General features: G+C 37.0%; 4 protein-coding genes across 4 annotated transcripts; 2 read left to right on the top strand and 2 right to left on the bottom strand.

The window, feature by feature from the left end:
- Positions 1-8,903: 8,903 nt before the first annotated feature.
- CORC01_10019 (ferric reductase like transmembrane component) lies at positions 8,904-10,883 on the bottom strand (the record flags this gene model as incomplete). Its single annotated transcript, XM_022621648.1, has 1 exon — positions 8,904-10,883. One exon carries the CDS (start codon positions 10,881-10,883, stop codon positions 8,904-8,906), a length of 1,980 nt encoding a protein of 659 aa, XP_022471872.1.
- A 2,089-nt stretch (positions 10,884-12,972) lies between these two features.
- Positions 12,973-13,680, top strand: CORC01_10018 (ctr copper transporter; the record flags this gene model as incomplete). Its single annotated transcript, XM_022621647.1, has 3 exons — positions 12,973-13,017; positions 13,073-13,103; positions 13,205-13,680. 3 exons carry the CDS (start codon positions 12,973-12,975, stop codon positions 13,678-13,680), a joined length of 552 nt encoding a protein of 183 aa, XP_022471871.1.
- A 1,328-nt stretch (positions 13,681-15,008) lies between these two features.
- CORC01_10017 (fungal specific transcription factor) lies at positions 15,009-18,042 on the bottom strand (the record flags this gene model as incomplete). The annotated part of the gene is made up of 3 exons (XM_022621646.1): positions 15,009-17,312; positions 17,390-17,405; positions 17,816-18,042. 3 exons carry the CDS (start codon positions 18,040-18,042, stop codon positions 15,009-15,011), a joined length of 2,547 nt encoding a protein of 848 aa, XP_022471870.1.
- A 3,119-nt stretch (positions 18,043-21,161) lies between these two features.
- On the top strand, positions 21,162-21,501 carry CORC01_10016 (mandelate racemase/muconate lactonizing enzyme domain-containing protein; the record flags this gene model as incomplete). Its single annotated transcript, XM_022621645.1, has 2 exons — positions 21,162-21,265; positions 21,339-21,501. 2 exons carry the CDS (start codon positions 21,162-21,164, stop codon positions 21,499-21,501), a joined length of 267 nt encoding a protein of 88 aa, XP_022471869.1.
- Positions 21,502-21,515: the final 14 nt, after the last annotated feature.

Below are 21,515 nucleotides of genomic sequence, written 5' to 3'. Positions count from 1 at the left end.
AAATATTACGCTTTATTTACTTTTAAAACGTATATATAAAAATTAAATTAATTTATTTATTAAATCCTTTATTAATTATATTATAAAGTCCGAGTTCTTTATTACCTTCCATAAGGCCTATAATAAAATCTTTTTAAACGAAAATATTAAATCTATTTTTTATAAAGTTAGAATTTTATTATAAAATTTAAATTATATAATTAAAAAGCTCGATATATATATATAAACGCTTATATTTTTTATAACCGACCTTTTAATATTATTAACTTAATAATTATAAACGCTTTTTAATTACTATGAAACGCTCTTATAATTTAATTTTATTAAAATTCGGATCTTAACTTATTAAAAAAGCTCTTTAATATTAATAATTAAAATAATTAATTAATTAGTAAAAAGTACGTAAGTAATAGCATACTTAATTACAATTTTAATAAATTAAATATATATATTTTAAAATATTAATATAGCGTTTATTAAATATTAAAAAGTAAAAAAAACACGCGTTTAGTTTAAAAGAGTATTTAATATAAAAAAATCTTAAGTTATACTAAAAAAAAAGGGCAAAAAAAAACGTTTAACACTTTAAAAAAGTAAAAAAAAGGGTCTATTAAAAAAAGGTCGGTCGGCTTAACAGCGTTACGATATATATAATAAAATAAATTATAATATATAAACGTATTTTAAAAATACAAAATCGTTTAATAATTTAAATATTAATAAAAGTTAATTAATATTTTATATTATAGTTATATAAACTTATAAAATATTTAGAAAGTTAGAAAAAGTGCGCGGCTGATTAATATGCGCGGCTAATTAGTAAAGTACGTTATATATAAGTGTGTGTATATTTATATATATATTTGTATATATATATATATATATATATATATATATTTATATATATATATATATATATATATATATATATTTAATTATTATATTTTAATTTATTAATATTAAAAAGGGGTTACGTAAAGCTAAAAACTAACTTAAAAGACTTATAAAAACAATTTATAAAAAAATTAAAAAAAAAAGATTTAATAAAAAGGTAAATAATAAAAAAAAAATATTTTTATTACTTATTAACCCGCTTAAATACTAACTTAACGACCGACCTTACGATAATTTATTTATTAATAAATACGTATAATAATAATAATAACGCGTTTATATAAGTATATCATAACGCTATTATTTATAAAATAGTATAAGATTATTATTCTTAATAAGTTTTTTTTATTAAACTTATTTTTTTTATTAATTATTTTTATATTTATTTAAAATGGATATAAAAAGGATTTATATATATAATTTAATTACGAATAGCTTCGTAATTAAAAGGGTATATTATAAAAGGTCTAGCGTATAGCTATATATAGTTAAGGTAGTATTTATTTAAATACTACCTTAACTTATTTCCTAAGCGTCCTTAGACGGTATATTTACTTAATCGGTTTATAGAATATCCTCTCAAAAAGATAAGTACTTTAGACTATAAGAACGACGTTTCTACGCTCTTGGCCTATTTTATAATCTTAATTAATAATTTTAATAATTTATAAAATAATATTTATTATAACGACGGTAATAATAAAGTAAATTAATTAAAATATAAAATTATCTAAATAAACGTTAAAAAAAGTTTATAAAACTTTAATAAAACCTAAAAATAAAAAAATAAATAATAAAATACATAAAAAAAATAAAATATTAAATTATAAAAATAAATAAATTACCTTTATATAACGGCGATTATACGCCGCCGATTTATTATTAAAAAAAGTAATAATAAAAAAAATCATAATAATAGTATTAAAAAAAATATAAAAACTTATAATATATAATTAAAACCGATATTATTATAACTATTATAAGTTAATTATATAAGAAGAATTATTATAATTATAATAAATAAATTAAAATATCGTGATGTTTTAATATTAATAGGTTATTAAAAATTACAATATTATAAAACTTTTATTAAAAATTAACCGGCCGTTTAATTAAAATATATTTTAATAATATTCTGTTTTAAAAACTAAATTTTAAAATTTATTTTATAAAAATACCGCTATTATACGTCATATTAATTTAACTATTTTATATTTAAATAGCGACGGTTTAATAAATTTTTAGCCTTATCGAACTAAATTAAATTTTTAAAAAACCGATAATAGTTTTATAAATTTCAAAATTTAAATTTTAAAATTATAATAAGCTTATTTTTATATTTTTTTTAATTTAAATACTTAGCTATATTATTATAATCTTAAACTTTTTAATTAAAATAATGCATTTAGTTTATTATTTCTTAAGTATAATATAAAACTTATTTAAAACTTTTATATTGTAAGGTTTATTAATAGTTAAATCTATCTATTAAAACTAGCCTATTTTTTAATTTATCTATAAATTATATTTTCATAACTATATAATTTTTAAAAGAATATTATAATTATTTTTTACTTTTATAATATTAAAAGTAAACTTTTTTTTATAATTATAAATATTTAAAAAAGGTTACGTAGTTTTTAAAATAATAAATCTTTTATTATAATGGATTAATGTTTTTTTAATAATTCGTAATTTATATAGTTTTTCTTTCTTTAATAAAAAGATATTACGTTTTTTTACGAATCGTAATAATATAAAGTTTCTTCAAATACTATTATTAATTATAATACGTACTTATTATCCTTAAATAAAAATATCGAGATTAATATATTTAATATTTTTTATAATATATAAAGATCTATATATTTTATACGCTTTTTATTATTTTTATAAAGTTAATATATCTAATCTTTTAGCTTTTTAAAAGCTAATACCCGTCCTTCTTTAATAAATTGTTTATAATTAATTTCGAAATTAAAACGTTGTTATTTTTTAATAAATAAGTATAATATGTTAATAATATTATAAATATCGTTTATTTTTTTATTCATAGGCTTTTTTTTTTAAAAATAATTTATAGTTTCTAAGTATTTCGATATTAAATTATATATTTAAAATATATTAACTATATTAATAGTTTTTAAGGTTATTAAGGTTTTTAGTAAGCTAGTTTAGTTTTTTTTAAAAGCTTTTGAATTTTTATTATTTTAATTACTTATTTAAATCGGTTTCTTTTTTAATAAAAGAATCATTAATATTAAATAATATCCTGTAATTAATTTTTAATTAGGCTCGTTATTAAGCGACGTCGTTAGGTTTATTTAAGTTATAAAGCGATAATTAATTTATCAACTATTCGTAGTTTAATATTTAAATATTATTTAAAAGGGGGTTATAATCCGGTCCTTTAGTATTAAATTTTATAAATATATCGTCGGTAATTCTTTTATTTAAATCTTTAGGTTTTTATTACGGCTAGCTAGTCTTAATAAGGTTTATATTAATAGAAGTTAGGGCTACGATACTCATAAACAATAATCGTTATTAAAAGAACTTTAAAAAAGCTATTATTTATAAGTCGTAGGGTAAGTAAGATTTTAATAATTAATCGTAATTTTATTAAATATGTTCTTAATAAAAATAATCAAAAACGGTTGCAAGATCTAATATAAAATTAATTACTAAAAAAACTATAGAAATTATAAACGTAAACCTAGTATAAATCTATATTATATATAAGTCCTATGTATTATTAAATAATCTTTTTATATTTAAGACCGATATTATAAAATCGGTCTTTTAAAAATAAATTAATTTTTATTTTATTAGTCTATATTTAAAGACCGCTTATTATCCGTTAGTCTTTTTTATTATTATATAATTTCTTTATAATTTTTCCGATCCGTTAAAATAATATATATACTTTTATTATTTAATTATATATATAGCGAAGTAGCCGCCGTAGAGTAGTAAAGTAGGTCCTTAGTTTAGTATATATATTGGGTCGTAAAAGTTTTATAGTTTTTTTAAATATTTTATAATCTATTTTATTATTAATAAAGGGTTTTATAATTAGTTATTTTAAAAATATTAACGTATTATCAATAGTATATTTCTTAATTATATTATTTAAATTTAATATAAATATAGGGGTAGGTTTATATAGGGTTTTTTATTAAATATAAAAAAGTTTTATTTTAAATAGAGTATATATTTTTTATTATTATTATGAATTATTTTTTATTTATTATTATATAATAATACTGACTATTTTTATAATTAAATAGTCGTAAATATGAGCGTTTATTATATAATAGGTTTTGCTTGGTTTTTTAATACGTTATTAATAACGTTTTTTTAATATTTAAAGTCCGTAAATTAAATTTATTATTTTTATTTCTTTATTAATTTCGTTTTTTAATTAAAAAAGGGTTTTTTTTTAACTTTTAATCGTTTTTAAAACCGTAATTAAAATAAAGTAAGTTTTGTTTTTATAAATAATCGTTTATTTTTTATAATTAACTATTTTTATAATAATTAATTAAAATATAAATATAATTTTTATTATAATCTTTTATTATTAAAAAGTGCTATTTATAATATAGCTTTTTTTTATAGTTTATTTTAAAAGTTTTAATTTATAGTTTTTTAAAAGTGGCTTTTATTATAATAAAAGCTTTTAGTTTTTTAAAATATTAACCTATTTATTCCTTATTATTTTTATAAATAAAGTAACTATTATTAAAATAAGCGGTTTATAAAAGTAATATATAAAATATCCTTTTAATTATTATACTAATCCATTAAAATTTTAATTCAAATATTAACCGCTTTAGCTATTTATAATCTCGTATTATATATCTTATTTTATTATAATTATAGTATTTAAAGTCCTTTTTAAAAGTAGCTTTATTAATAGCGTTAAGATCTATTAATCCGCTATATTATTTATAAAAAATAATATATTAAATATTATTATTTTTAATATAGCGGGGTTTTTAACTACTATGCTATATTATTTAGAAGTTATATTAAAGTTATTATTAGTATTTACGTTTTATATTAAATCTTTATTATTTTTTTTTTATAAAGACGGTTATTAATTTTAATTACGAGTTTAATATATTAAAAAAAACTTAGTTTATTAAATTTAATAAGCTCGTTTTTAACTTTATCTTTTAGTTTTTAATAAAATATAATAGTTTTAGTATTATTAATATAATTAAATTAAATATTAAAGCATTTAAACTTAATTAAATAGTTTTTTATCGATTTAATTTATTAAAATTATAATATATCGCGCTTAGTTTATTATTTTTTATTTAAATTTTAAAAAAATAATTTAAATATCTTATTAAATTTTTTAAAACTATTATAAATATTTTATATTTTAATAAAATATTTATTAAGGGTTTTTATATTAAAATATTTTTTTAAAAAGGCTTAAACTATTTAAAAACTCGTTTTTTAAAAAAAATTAATAACATATATAACTTTTTTAATTTTATTATTAAAGTTTTTTTATAAAAGTTTTAAAAGTTTTTAATTTAAATTAAGAATCTTTTTAAAAATTTAAAAGTCTTATTAAAAATAATAAGTATTATAAATTTAAATTTTTATCGTTTTTTATTAAAAGGGCTAATAATAATATTAATAGTATTTTAAAATATATTTATTTATTTAATAAGTTTTAAAGCCTTTTAATATTTAATATTAAGTTTTTTAAACGTAATATTAAATAATCTTTATATATAAATAATATTATAATTATTTTAATTTAAGCTTTTATTAATTAAATAGTGTTAATATTAAAGAGTTTATTTAGTTTTTTATTATATTTAACGTATATACATAGCGAGTCGCTTATTATAACGAGTCGCCTACTTTCTTTTCTTTTTATACTTTTTATTTTAATAACTAATTTTTTTTATATATAATTATAAATTCTTTTTTAAATAAAAGTCGTATTATTTTTATATTTTAAGTTATTAAAAAAGACCTAAATTTATTTATATAAAAAGTAACTTTTATTTATAATATTTTAAAAATAATACTTTACGATTAACGTATTAGCTTATTATTTTAATAAAAAACTTATATGAATTTAAAAAAAATAACTTTTTTTAAAAAATTATAATTTTTGAATAAATTATTAACTTAATTAATTAAAGATTTTTACTACGACTTAACGATATATAAAATATAACCAATTATTTTTTTAATAAATATAAAATAATATATATTAAACCGTAATAAATAAAAAACTTTATATAATATTAATTATAATTAAAAATATATTTTTAATATAAAATTGATTATTAAAAAATATTAACTAAGGATTTTATAATTATTTAAACTTAATTTATTTTTATATAAAATACGATTATAAAATATAAAATATACGATTATAATATTTATAATTTTAATAAAATAGGCTTTTTAATAAAAATATTTTCGTATATAAAAGTTATTATAACTTTTAATTATTATAAAAAGTTTTATATAAAATAGCTTAATAATTAAAAATAAGTTTTTATTATTTAAAATATATATATAAATAGCTAAGCGTTATTTTTATATGTTATTATAAAAAATAAATATTATCTCTTTTCGTAATATATTAATAACTAATTCCCTCTTAAATAATATATTTATTTTAATAAAAATAAACAAATTATAAATAAGATTAGTTTAGATTAATTAAAATATTTTAAAAAATATATAAAATTTTATATAAAAAGTATTAAACGGCTCTTAATTTTTAATAATTATAATAATTATAAATTAATTAAATTTAATAATTATTATAAAAAGCGTAATATTATTATTTTTTATATACTTCTTTATTTATTATATAAGCTTTAGCTTTTTAATATTAATTATTTTAGTTTATTAAAAGTTTTATATAATAAAAAAATTAAAAAAATAATACGGATATAGATTATATATATTATTAAAAATAACTTTTTTTTTATTTTTAAAATAGCTTTTTTTATTTTAATAAATAAAAAAAACGTACGAATTAGTTTTAAATAAATTAGAATTATATTTTTTAATTTAAAAATAGTTATTTTTTGTTTAGATTTTAAATTAAAAACGTTAATATTATTTAATTTATATTTAAATAGTTAGGGCTTTTAAGATTTAAAAATATTAATTATAATATATAACGTTATATAAAGCTCTATTTTATTTAAAAAACGGATTTATAATTATTAATATAACTTATTAATATATTTATATAAAATTATTAACTTATAAATTAAAAATATTAATAAATTAATATATAAATTAGCTTTTATTAAAACTAAATATTATAAATAATATATAATAAATAAGATATTAAATAAGCGTTAAAGGGCTAAAAAAATATAATTACGTTTTAAAAACTTATTTAATATTATTAAGGCTAAAGTAATTTAAATAGAAAAGGAGGTTATTAATATTAAAAACGAAAATATATATTAAAAAAATATTTATATAAAGGGGGTTAAATTATATAAATAGTAATATAATAATTACGGAAAAACTAAATATAATATATAAATATATTAAATAGTTTAAAAGATTTTTAAAAAAGAGGTTAATAAGTAATTTTAATTAATTTCGTACGATATAGCTTAATTAATTTATATAAATAGTAAGAGGGTATTTAAAAATAGGCAACTTATTATGATGGGCGACTCGCTATGTATATATGTTAACGCTCTTTTTAATAGCTTTATATATCTAAGCGTATATTATTTAATTAAAAACTATATCTTTATTAGAATTATATTTAATATTAAGTATTTTTAAATCTTTTTTAATTTAAAAAAGCTTAATACTTAAAACTTAAGGCTATTTATTTTTATTAAAAAAAAGATTAAATAAATATTATTTATATTATTTAATAAGTTTTTATAAAGTCGATTTATTAAATAAAAATAATTAAAATATTACGGCTAATTAATTATAATAAAATTTATATTAATAAAAATCAAGGCTATAATATTTATAAATAATAATCGTTATTAAATTCTTTTTAAAAAAACTATTATTTATAAATTATAAAATAAATAAGATTTTAATAATTAATTATAATTTTATTAAATAAGTTTTTAATAAAGATAATTATAAGCGATCGTAAGATTTAATATAAAATTAAATATTAAAAAATTTATAAAAATCTAAATTTAAACTTAACTTAAGTTTATATAATATATAAATTTTAATTATAAATATATTCTTTATAAAATTTTATTTATTATTATTTAATTATTTATTAAACGGTCGTCTATTTTATAATTTTATAATCGTTTATTTTATTTATTTATAAACGTTTATTTTTTATTTTATTATATAATTATAATTACGTAATTTATTTATAGTTTTTTTATCTTAAGGGGAGTCGTTTAGGTTTTTATTTATTATATATATTGTATAGTAGCCGCTATAGGTTTTAAAGGGCAGGGCTTTAGTTTAGTAATCCGTGTTAAGTCGTAATACTTTTATTAATAAAACGTTAACTTTAGCTTATTATAATAAATAATATTTATAATTTATTTACTTTTATTTTTATTTTATTAAAAAAATTTAGTGTATTTTATTATTTTATTAATTATTATAATTGATTATTTTAAATTGTATTAATATTTTCTTTAAATATATTAATTATTTTTTTAAAGATTTATTAAGTTATTATTATTTAAATATAGAGTGGCTAAGTTAATATAACGTACGATAATAATATCTTTATATTTAAATATAAGCCTTAAATAAAAACTTAAAAATTAAAAATAATTTATTAAACTTTATTAATATAAATTTTTATATTAATAATAAATTAACCGTAGTATTTTTTTTAAAAAAAAGTATATAATAAATAATAATTAAAGGAAAAAACCCCTATTTAAAGAAAGCTTGAGAATAGTTAATATAGGGTATATTTTCTCGGAAAGGTTTCAAATGCTATTTAAATAATACAAGGCATAATGATAACAACTTATATAGCTGTTCTGGTATAATCATCGCTCCATACGCTCGTCATGAATGAGTGACACGTTGTGGCGCTCCTCGCCGTTCCATACCTTGCCCACCGAGTTGCACTCGGCTACGGCCACACGCATGTCCGACATTAAACCTCCAGGACCACTTGCAAACACTGCTGTTCGCCCAGAGACAGTGGCATCAACAAACTCTCGGACAACTGTCGCCAATTCGGGGTGGCGGCGGCAGGTGTTATTGATATTCACCCGATCTACTACCCGACCTGATACCTGTGGCTGCTTCTCCCCGGAGCAATTGCCACTTTCAGACGCAGACTCGGACTCAGAGAGCTCTCCAGGCTGTTCAGGGCCAAATAGCGCATTGCGGGAGTCGCGTGTTGCAAAGATGCGAACTACGACCTTTGGGCCTTGCTCAGCTTCCAAGGCATCCAACTCGGGTTTCACCCAAGCCACGTCGTTTCTGTGCTTCACAACCCAGACAAGCTCAAGCTTTCGGGATGCCCCGGAGTGCTTCTTCAGACTCGTCAAAACGGGAAGAACGTATGTAATACCAGTACCACCAGCGACGCACAAAATATTGACATCTGAGGTAATATTTCTCAAGATCGGGTCGCCATAAGGTCCAGTCAAGATAACGGGTGTAGTTGGAGCCGCGGTACCCTTCTCAACGGGAATGCCAGCGAGCTTGTGTGCAGCAATCTGAGCAACCTTCTTCGTTTCGCCACCTTTTGCGCGGAAAATGTAGGAATGTTTCGTTCTCCCGTTCAGAGTAACAGGGGCGTTGAGGGGAGTAAAGGGGTGAGATTGCCAGATACTGCTCTCGCTGAAGCACAGGTAGAAGTGCTGGCCAATCTTCCAGGCATCGTTGGGGTGAGTGAAATCGAGTCGTACAACGTCACCATTCTCGGAATCAGGGAATACTGTCATAGCTGCTTGTGCAGCAGAGAAGCCCATGCCCTCGCCCTCGATGAAGTTGTGATGCATTAATGCAGTCCTCACACCACGGGAGATGCGATCCAAGAACCAGATAACGATAGCAGGAACCATGAAACACTCCAGATTCTTCCAGTGACCGATGCAAGCGCCAATGTACAACATTGCAAGCACGTAGTGCGACTTGCGGAAGAACTCGTAGCCAGTCAGACGGATGACCGGGGGCAAGCTGAGAACATAGAGGGCCATGAGGAGGAACAAGGCGATACAGCCCCAAATCATGTAGAGCTGGGATATCCATTCGTTGGCCACGGTGGGCTGGGGTTGGTATAAGCGGACCTCGATCACCAGCCAGCCAATTGTGTGCAGACTGGACTGAACGACGATGATGTAACCAACCCAGCGGTGAAGAAAGTTGAAGCTTTGGTAGGGAACGCCGGTGAGAAGAGAGAGAATCGACTCTCGGGTGGAGAAGAGGACTGACAGGGGCGTGAGTGCGTAGGCAAGTGTTCCGATACGGTCAGACCAGGGACCGAGACTAACTCTCGTGTTGTAGACGCCTGGCATCTTCTTAACGGGGGTGATCCAGGTGTTGTAGACAATACCGACAAAGGAGAAGATCAAGAGATAGCCAGATAATATGGCCAAGATCAACACCTGAAGGCGGGTCGTCCTACCGAAGACGGGACGGATGCAGTCGGGAAGGAAATATCGGTTCATCGCGGATGAGGCAGTTTGACGGAGGCGATTGAGAAAGCTCTTGCTCGCACGTCTATCCTCGAGAAGAGCAGCGCGAAGGACATCCTCCTCAGACACGGATGGCAGTGCTCGTCGGCCAATGGCCCATATTAACAAGATGCTGCCGACAACTGCCCACATAATACCAACGTATAGCATGCCAAGATCGTGGGACCTGTAGACAACATCAAGGTAGGCGCAGGACCCGGCGTCGTTGGTACATGGGAGAGCTCGATCCACGTAGCCCCAGTGAGGTTCTATGGTGGTTGCATCGCTCAAATTCTGAATATGGCGGGGCGCAAAATGAGACTTGAGTTGAGAATTCATGGCGTTGATGGAGGCGTCGTCAGTGGACCAGACGTGCGCTCAGCATATAAACGCCGTCCAAGGCGAGGGCAAAATCCACCCCGAGACAACCATGGGTGAATTAGTACCTTATGACAGCGCTCAGTGCCGTCTTGTTATTTCAGCTTTTCGGAGATGGTTTGCTTGAAGGAGGCCTGAGCCCAGATGGTTGAGATGAAGGATATATGCGTGTAAGTGCGGTCGGAGTGCCGGTCTCAACACAGCATCAAGTGCTCGTTGCACTGAATGTATGGTTATCGGATGAGATGCCGCAGAGTGAGGGCTAGATTTTGCAAGGGGACGGACTACAACGTGGATGAGAACGAAGACAGAAGGCAATGAGCCGGATGGAGAAGGATGAGTTCAAGGGTAAGCAAGTAGTAGCTGGCGAGACAGAGACTCTTAAGGGGAGTACGGTGTGGCACTGGTGATGCGGTGTAGTCACATCATTTCAATGGAAGAAACGGGACGAGGCGGGGTTTGAGAAGGTTTCCGGGAGCTCATCGCGGCGGGTAATAACTTATGGGGTTTACGACGGTGGCTGGTTAATCTAGGGGTCTTGGTAATGTTTCCGGATCTGGGGCGGCTCCGCGATGTTTGGACCCGGAAGGAGGACTATGGGACCCCTGGTGTCACTCTCACGGAAACCCCATATCGAAACCCGCTCATCCAATTGCTTTTGGACCAAGCTTCTGTGTCATCGAGAATGGCTGCGATGACCTAGGGTAAGGTAGAGCTCCCCGGTTATACACAGTAGAGAGCAATGGGAGGGGCTAACCAGGTTCGAATCTCTAATCGTAAAATGTACGAGGGTCCTTGGGCTGTGTCCAGAGCAGATTAACGGGGATTGGGACGGTACAAACACAAGGAGAGTATGGCAAAATGGCTTGATACAAGTGGAAAGGTGACCAAGTAGGAGAACCGAAAGCACAACTTAGGCATGGTCATGAAGGTGTATTGTTGAACACGAAAGACCTTTGATGGAAGGGAGTGAGCAAGTTGAGCATCTTTGAGCAAGTTTCTCTTGGAAAGCGGGCCAGGACCGGGGTGGCGCGTGTGAACCGGACTACGCACCCCACCTTATTATATGGGGCCGAACTGCAGGAGCGCCGCGGCTCTCGGGACCATCAAGGTCATTCCTTCCATGTTTCCCCTCATTTGTTTCCCCTCATTCATCAATTGCTGTCAAGTTTCGAAAGGCCTCCAGCTTGAGTGAACTCCCACGAGCTCTGCAAAGCCATTGTGTCCTTGAGTGCCGATTCGCCGTATCCAGTAGTGCGGATATCCCTACGGCTCTGGGGTCGCTGGCCTGACAGGCTGAATGCTCACCCGAGATGGTTTCAGCGGAGGACAGTAGGAACCTTTGGATCATCAACAGCGAAAACAGCCCGAAATCGTGCCCATGCTAATATCCCGGTGCCGGCCCCCTCTTGAAACTTGCGCAGCACCACCTTTTCCATTGATCCTGAGACCGACCAGGATCTGCTAGCTATCTTTATAACTACCCCATAAGTAGTGCCGAACCCCTTCCTCCCTCTGCACACCTTATTTGTTCTCTCTGTGCGTTTATGTGTGCCTTTGTATTCCTTTTCAGATCCCTGTCGCGACTACAGTTCTGCAATCGCTGATGGTTCCGCCTGCGCTGACCTCGTGCCTATGGGACGGACCTCTGACTTTCTCATCTCCACCAAGCATCCAGCATCCAGACCACCTCGGTTTCCGGACCCGTATAGATATCAAGCGATTCCAGCACGGACGACCCGCTGGATGACCGCCAATTCCTCTCTAGTATTGCCAGTTCTCTACATCACCCCAAAGAAATGAACCTTAAACAATCGCCACCAACATTTGCCTTGCATCTACTCGACCGCGCTCAATAACGAGCCTCCCAATCGACCGCCTCGACCGATCGCAACAAATTGTCCGATCATACCTACGAGACCCGAACCATATCGGCTACTTTTATACTCTGAATAGCCTCACTTGACGCCAAGATCCACTGTATCTGCCGGCTCAACTCTTCCTCTTCTCTTTTCACACAGAAGTGTCTAGCTTCCCAAATTAGCACATCATGGACCACAGTTCGATGAGCAGCTCGGCGGACTGCAAGATGTCGGTATGCTACCGTCCGCGGCCCCGGAATTGATGTGCTCGACTGACATGGCGACTAGATGTTGTGGAACTGGTATACCATTGACGCATGTAAGTATGAAGTACAGAGAGCGAATTCCGCCGAAGCCAATATCAGTTTTCTAGTGTATGCCACCGTAATTGGAAAACATGCTAACGAGTCAATGCTCTAGGTTTCCTCTCGTCCTCATGGCAGATCAAGAATGCCGGCATGTTCGCTGCTAGCTGCATCGGTGTCGGTCTGCTCACCGTCTTCCTCGAAGTTTTCCGCCGACTTGGAAAAGAATACGATGCACTCATCCAGCGCCAATTTCAAGCCCGCGCGGCCGAACTCCAAGCTCGCATGCCCAAGGAAACGAACTGCTGTGATCCTCCTGCCGTCGTTGCCCCTCAGACACTTGTCTTCCGTGCATCGCCGCTTCAGCAGCTCATTCGATCCATAATTCACGCTGCCACTTTTGGATTGGCCTACATCGTCATGTTGCTAGCTATGTACTACAATGGCTACCTGATCATTTCCATCATAATCGGCGCTGGCTTGGGCAAATTTCTTTGCGACTGGCTCGTCATTCGTGTCACTCTCGAGGCCCTTGCGCCATCAGCTCCCAACGTTGCTGGTATTGAGGAACCTAGTGTCTGCTGCGGTTGAGAGGGTGGTTTAGGCGGATCTATATTCTGATTATACAACATGCGCTTCGAGATACGTTATGACAGGGCGTTGGTGGCGCGGCAAGTCTGCTTTTTGTCGCATGAGGTTTAGCTTTCCTCTGGTTGGAAGTAAGCGAAAAGTGCCCAACCTTTGCGCATACCTATAATGTGCATATGCCCTCTGTCTGTCTCTATCTCTCTCACTCTCGTTGGCTCTTTTGTTCATTCCGCTACTGCTAGGCCCTGTGTGACACAAACCGTCAAGTTGCCAAGAACTGCATGGATCCAAGCAGCCACTACCTTTCTAAGTTGACGCGCAGACTGTCTATGTCTCTGAGCACGCTGGTTCTAGACCAGCGAGCCTGTTCTAGGCTGTCTCCAAACTTGCCGGGAATCGCCTTGTATAGCGTGCGCCAGTATTTCTATACAGCGGCCGGGGCCCCCAGCCAGATCATCAAACTTCTTGATATCTTGCCAACTTCTTCAACCACTCGAGAAGCTTTTGGGGGTTCTTTTCTCGGAGCCGATTTCCCTCTTAGAAGGCGTCCTCTGTGGTTCTCCCAGCAATGCGTAGGGGGCATTTCGTCATCTACCTCGACATTCCTCAAAACCATCGCAGACCGTCCCGAGACACATGGCCATCGCATTTTAGAGTAGCTATGGGCAGTACTAGGTATTTCATATTTCTCCACAATGGTGGAACCGAATCAGCTCTCATCGTAACCATCAGGATGTACTTCAAAGCTGATTGGCCGCACGACATTCACCCGGCCGGCCGAGAGGTCTGAGGGAGCGGTTACAGACCAGCCTGATGATTCTCGAGGGACTGGCCAGCAACTGCCTCATGAATTAGGCGGAACTGGCCGCGGGGACGGGGCTTGTGATGCATCTAGCCATACCTCCAGTTTATGCTCTTCTATGCACAACTCAACCTTGTAGAATAAGGCCTATGATGAGGTTAGATGGCAGCTGCTCGGTAATATTCTGTCTTTTTCATCATCATCTTACGAGCTATGGTTTACAAACCACCATCTCATTGTCCATCCTCATAATCCTCACTACTATCGTAGCCCTAGTTTCCTTACTAACGCTTTTCTTGGCGTAAAGTCGACCATAATCATACAAGCCTTATGGGTTCCGGAAGAGCCACCAGCAGTTCCGATCTGAAGGGCGCCGAGTCGAAGGCAAAAGCAGGAGACATTACTGAGCATCTGCCTGGAATGATGCCAAGAATGAATCCGGAAAAGTAGCACGCACGCTTAGCACCGCCGCCTCTCGCCGCTGCTATCCGTCAATACGCCTCCGTCCTAATTATCCTCCATCCAGGGCTCATGAAAGAAATTTGGCACCCTCTTGCTTGAAGAGCCAGTCACTATTCGCATCAACCATGAAATTGGTTATGTTGAACTCGTTGCCCGGGACCGGCGGCGCATTGGAGCCGCCATTTTCACTACTGGCATCCATGCCCGACGTAGCCCCGTTCTGCCCGTTGCTGCCGCTCACGGCATGCTGAATTTCATTGCCAGTGGGTAGACGTGGCACATTAAAAAAATCGAATACGTCCAGGTACTCGAGCTCGTTCGGTGCTGGCGTTCTGGCTGGTGTGACGCTAGGGAGCCGGCTATGGTTCGGCATACCGTTGGCACGCGGCTGACGGGATATGAGAAAATCGAGATCAAACGCAGTGCGACGCATATCGGCTAATATCTTGACTGAGCTGGGTGTGACACCATCCCCTTGACGCTCACTATCGCGATGCTCGTCCAGAACGCGTTGCAAGAGGCCGCAGTAGCGCGCGGCCACAGGCCAGTAGCGTCCCATTTCTCGTAGCGTCTCTACGAAGAATTGAATCTGAGGGGAGAGCTTGTGTTCCACGGTAGAGCCGTGGACGAGCAGCAGGCGTGAGGCCACCCACAGGGTAAAGGCAAAGGGAGGGCCAAGCTTTGCCAAAAGACCGTTGTTCACGACGAATTCACCCAGCGCGGCAATGTTCTCGACGGCGCCGTGACAGCGTTGTGAGGCACTGTATGAAGGGGTGAAGATTGGCGAACGAGTTGTTGGATACGCTGCCGACGAATGTAGCCGTATCACGGCCGTGTGGTACGTGGCATGCAGCATCACCCAGCCGCAATTAAGTGTCTTGTTACCAGGCTGGAACAACTTGGCCATGTTGCCGTATTCCCCGGGAAGACCAAATTTCCAGGATGTGAGCATGTTGTCGAGCTCCTTGTAACGCATCTGCCATTGCTCCACGTCGCTAAGAGCGCTGATGTCGACAGGTTGTTTCAAAAACTTGTGAATCTTGGACAATATTGCCAAGATCTCTATGTAATAGGAGAAAGCACCTAAGTTCTCTGGCTTATTAATCTCATATTCGGGATTCGTATCCTCGGGATGATCCTGAGTTCGGAACCATCGAGTCTCAACTTTTTGATTCTTGATCCATAGATCATCTCGGCATGGCAGGGTCCGGTCGACTTCCTTGTCGTCTAATGCGAATTCAAAGGCAGTAGCTAGAGTGGCATACCGATCGAGAAGGTAAATCATCCAGAACAGCCGCCGCCTGGATTCCTCCTCGATGAAGTCTTTGGGTTCTGGTAGAATCATGGCTCTGAGTGTATAAATGGAGGTAAAATTGGGCGATACCGAGAACGAGGTGCTTTCAACGGCCAGCCCGAGTTGGACAACCGATCTAGTTATCAGAGCCATGATATTCCACCCAGGAGGGCCATTGCTGCTGCCAACCAGATCCAAAGCAAGAATCACTAAGGCTTGCAAGGCCTTGACCGAAGAATGTTCCATGCCATAGAGTAGGACCCTTTGCTTCGATATAGAATGATAATGCTGCCGACTATCTTCGGTCAGTCGAGAGTCAGTAGAGTATCGGAGCGTTGTGGCAACAATGGCATGCAGCAAGATACGGTCCGTCTCCTCAAGGATGGATGGTCCAAACAAAGAATCCAAAGTCGTCTTCCGATGGAGTATAGGGCACCAGGTGTTGATGTGCTTGAAGTACAGATCGACTAGTGCATAAAGCAGGTCGTAAGGCGGTAGCTCTTGGTCTGGCGCAGTCGACGTCTGACTTTGTGCCATGGCAACGTCTGGCGAGTGAAGTTGCGTTTGATTTGTGCCGTAATATTCTTGTGCCGCGCTGCTAGGTTGTGACATGGCAGCGATATGGCTTGGTGGTGCAGGCATGCTAGTCATTGGCATTTGACCCTGAAATTCGTGCATGGATGGAGTGGGAGGCGGCATTCCGAACTCCATGGACTGTGAGGTTGAGGGGTAAGAAGATGGTTTTTGGAGGAAGAGAGCCGTCTCGGCCTGAGGCGTCCGGTGGGATTCAGAGGGCCGAAACAAGGCATTAGTCTCTCGCGGTGTGCCGTGATCGCTCGGTAGACTCGGGTTACTATTCCGAATGCTTGGTGCCACGCCGTGGTGTTGGTTGGATGTCAGAGTCGCCTGGAGGATTTCGGAATGAGTTCTGAGTATCTCCTCGAGCTTGTCCAGTCGCTGCTCCAGCTCGCGACCATAGCCGGCGCGAAGACCGGGCTTCTTGCGCTCCTTATACTCGCACAAGGCTCCATTGCGGCTGCACCAGCCGCAGGAGGGCTGTCCTCGGTCACATTTCACCTATCAGTTGAGGCGAGTCAGCCACTGGTTCCAGGTTTATGGCAGAGCGAATGTCTAAGGCAAGACATGATGAAGACGGAGGGCGGTGGCCCCCTAGATGGTATAAAAGAGTAATCCATGACGTACTGCCAGGCGGAATGGAAAGTTGAAATGCAGCGCGAAAGGAACAATAAGAGACGGGAAAATGAAACATAGAATGATGGAACCTTTCTCTGCTTGCACAGCTCGCATCTTGGAGTTGGATTGTTAGCCTCAAGATTCTGCTCGGAAGGCACGGGGTCAGGCGAGGGGGTTACAGGGGACATGGGAGCAAAGCACAAGGGGGTAATCAGAGACAAGAAAATTGGGCAAAAGCTAGGGGGAAAGGTGAGTGGGTGAGTGGATAGAGAGAGGAAGGCACCCAAACTGTCGGATCTGATATGATTTGAGAGGAGGGAGGCGTAGTAGGGTTGAGTGAAGTGAGTAGATTGGGCCGAGGTGAGCCAGGTCGGGGAACGACGTACGAGACAGATATGGGTCTCTTGCGCTTCCCAAGCCGGGTGACATCCTGATCGTCCTGGTCGAGATCAATTTCGTCTCCGCTTTGCAGCTGGTTGCCGTCATCGGAGTCCTGGTCATTCTGGCTATGAGACTGGTTATGGTCATGGCTCTGGCTGCGGTTGTGCTGTAGAGACTTGATGTTAGCTGCAGGCGGTGACCGGCTGCTGAGGGAGTGGCCGTTGTTCTGCATCCTCGGTGTGGCAGTCTCCGAGCAACAAGCGAAAGGGTAAAACAAGCCCGAGAGATATGTGTCTGGAGAGCAAGTGTGACGCGGGCACAGAGCCGGACGGCTAGGTAGGGCGGGCGCGCACACACGGGAGAAGGCGAACGCGTATGCGTGCGTATGGGTTGGAGTCGCCGCGTTTGTGTGAGATTCCAACGCGCGGATTCGGGAGAAGCTTGGGAATCTCGGGGTAATGTTGAGCAGAGGGTGGGAGCGGGGGGAAGGAAAAAAAAGGGCACAGGAGGCTGGGGTCGGGGGAGAAGAGGCTCGGGGTATTTTTTTCTCTTCCAGTGTTTTCCTGTCCCACACGTGCCACGCTCCAGACTGTTGAAGCAGGACAGACAAGAGCGAGACAAAGAATGACAAGGTAGGGGGCGGGGAAGCAAGGTTGGGGGAGGGGAAGGACGCGGAGGTGGAGAGGACCTGGGCAAATGCGTGGCCGGGATTTGATCTGATTGGATTGAATGAGATGGGGAAGAGGGATCGGCCAGACAAGCTAAGCAGAGCGTCCCAAAGTAAGGCACCACGATAGGTAAGGTAGGCTTGAGCAGGTAGAGCGACTGCTACCACCGCCGCCACCACCACCACGACCACCACCTTGCAAAAGAAGCGGCCAAGGTAGGATAGAAAGATAGGCAGAGGTCGTGATGCTGTGATGATAACGGTGTCTCTTTCTCTGGGCTCCTTTCGTTGTCGCTCCCGCGTGCCTGGGCCGCGCGGTGCGTGACAAGGGCACGGCAACAAGCCGGTGTACAACGACACCTGGAAAAAGTTAGTTAGAACAAGCTAGTCTGGCAGCACAGAAGGGCCAAGGAAGGTGAGGCGGCTTGTACCCGTACCGAGAGTCTCTGGATTTCTGTAGGAGGAAGAACTTGTTCTTTGATCTTGTCTCACCACTACGTTATGGCACCTGGGTCAAGACAAGGCCAGACAGAACGCGGGGTGAAGCGAAATACAGGCTTGCGGGTTGTTGGTATACCGGCACCTGCCTTGCGTAGAGTGAATCTTGCCGGGGGTTGGGGGCGGCCGAATCGGAAATGGATTGTGTGGGGAAGAAGAAGGAAGCGGAGAAACCGCTGACAGCGAGCGCCGTCCAAGGCCTACACGTACAACGTACCTTACCCTTACCCTTGTCCATAGCTTTACATAGCCAGCCAATGAAGCCCTCGTGGATAGAGGAAGTGAAGTGGCTAGGCATCTTAGGTAAGGCACTTAGCCAGATACAGAATGTGGAGGTGGCTGCGGCCTCAACCTACCTTAGGTACTTACTTTACCTTAGGCATACCTACTACATGAGGTGGTGCCGGTACACCGTCCCGTGGAACAGGGTAAGCTTGGAAATGAACGGCACGTGAGGCCCAGAGCCAGGCGCGTCGCCAATACAACTTTGCCATCTCGCGTCGTCAAGGAATTCCTCTATTGAATTGCCCACTACCCAGCCACCCAGCTTCTCTGACACCAAGCCTTCCTCTCTGTCTCTCTGCGAGCAACTTGAGGGCGACCGCACGAGTGGTTCCATTGGCCCTTCTCTTCGCCTACCCTGGGTAATTTGTAAGGCAAAGAAGAAGTCCTCCGTCTCCTTATTAGTACTCGCTAGCAAGGCAGGACGCTGGGATCTTGGTACCTAATTTCTTGAGTTTTGATACATGTTGGACGGCCGTGTTAAAGATAAAGCCTGCTCGTACGAATCGCGGCAGGAGTCCTTGGGAAAAGGCTGAGGAATACCGACGAGAAAGCGCCTCATGCCTTGGACCAGCAGTGAGGCCCAGGGAACGAACCTAAGACTATGCCAGCCCATGCGGCTCAGTTCTCGGGTTGAAATATCCCATTTCTCCGAGCTCGCCCGTGACCGGCAGGGACTTGTGTAGGGGAATCGCTTGCATTGTGGCACTGCTGGGAAAGAGCTGGGCCGAGACGTGACCTTGCCTAATGTACTCCGTAAGTGCCGACAAATTTGAATGGAGTACGGGGTCAAAGTTCAAAGTTCAAAATATGGATGGTGATGGTCCAATTCAACTCAGCCGTGATTTGGTCGTGGCATTGGCACGCGTACCCTCCCTCTCTTTGACCGAAGCTAATTAGCCCATGTACGTACATGTACATAAGGCATTAGGTAGCGAGTGTGCAACAGGCTCTTGCAGCTGAGGTGCGGCCTCTCCCGTCCCGAGCAACCGGGATTGTGCCCTTCACCACTGCCCCCTAAAGTCAATCGCGTGCGTGTCTTTGACACTGGAATCAAATCGACTTGCTCGATGGACGAGAGAGGCTCACCCCTCATGCCCCCACGGCAATCCTGCCCATCACCATGTTCCCTCCCACACTCCCTCGCTTGCTTGACGGCTCGGTGCCTGCAAGAATGCTTGCACCCAGACAGACAGACACCGACCCAACACGCTAAATCCCCGGTTGGCCAGTGCCCCCCATCTCATCGGCTCCAGGGCAAAGACTAAGAGTAGGAGTAAGAGGCCTTTGGGCACCAGAAACTGTCGCCTCGCCATGTTTTCTACGTTGCCGCAAATGACTACTATCTCTGCCCGGGTCACCCACTCTGGAAGTCCACGTGAATGACACCCGACATCCGAGCCCGGCAGATGGGAATTGGATGATGGGGAGGGGTCCCGTTTCCGTTGCCAACTGCCTGCCCACTGACCTCACCTGTTTCCGCTTGTCGGGGCATCTGATGCCGATCTCCAAAACCTTCCCGTCCACACCATCCAAAGCAAACCAGTCTGCTCCGAGCCCACTCGGGTCGAATCTGCTGTGTCTGGACCCCCACTAACCTGGGCTTCCGTCTGATTCGGTCACCGCTGTACCTCAATACCGGTACTCTTCACTGGACCAGGACTCATGTGTCTTGGAATCCCGGCTACAAGTAGTCTTCCGTTCCTCTTAAAAGACGCCCACGAACCCAATTCCCCCTTCGTCTCTGCCTCCTCTCAGCTTAATCCCTACATTATCATCCAGTGTCTCACCTGCACGTCTTCACAATCCCCCTCTCCTCCCCTCTCTCCTCCCCTCTCTCCTCAACCCTCTCCTCAACCCTCTTGCTCACTGCACTGGCGAAAACGGCACCTGGCAACAACACCATGGCGTCTGTGAGATCTTTCCCCTCCATCAAGGAAATTCGGACGTTTGTCATTGGCGGCGTTGGTTCCGGCGGTGATTACCACAATGTCAAGGGCGGTCACTGGTATGTTTGTGGTGGTTCACCGGCTGGACCTTGTCACACGAAGAGCGACATGAGCTAACAATGTGACAAACAGGCTGATTGACAGCCCCATTTCCACTCCCTGCTCGCGATGGGAGAAATACCGCGATTCGAGGACTAGCTGGGGCATCAACGTCCTGGGCTCATTTCTCATCGAAATCGAAGCGACCGACGGCACCGTCGGCATTGCCACTGGCTTCGGAGGCACGCAATTTTGAACTTGACTCGAGGG

Source organism: Colletotrichum orchidophilum (genome assembly GCF_001831195.1).
Source record: "Colletotrichum orchidophilum strain IMI 309357 chromosome Unknown Scaffold_95.1, whole genome shotgun sequence".
Classification (NCBI taxonomy): domain Eukaryota; kingdom Fungi; phylum Ascomycota; class Sordariomycetes; order Glomerellales; family Glomerellaceae; genus Colletotrichum; species Colletotrichum orchidophilum.
The sequence above is the reverse complement of the archived record's forward strand: the minus strand, read 5'-3'. Positions and strand labels throughout refer to the sequence as shown.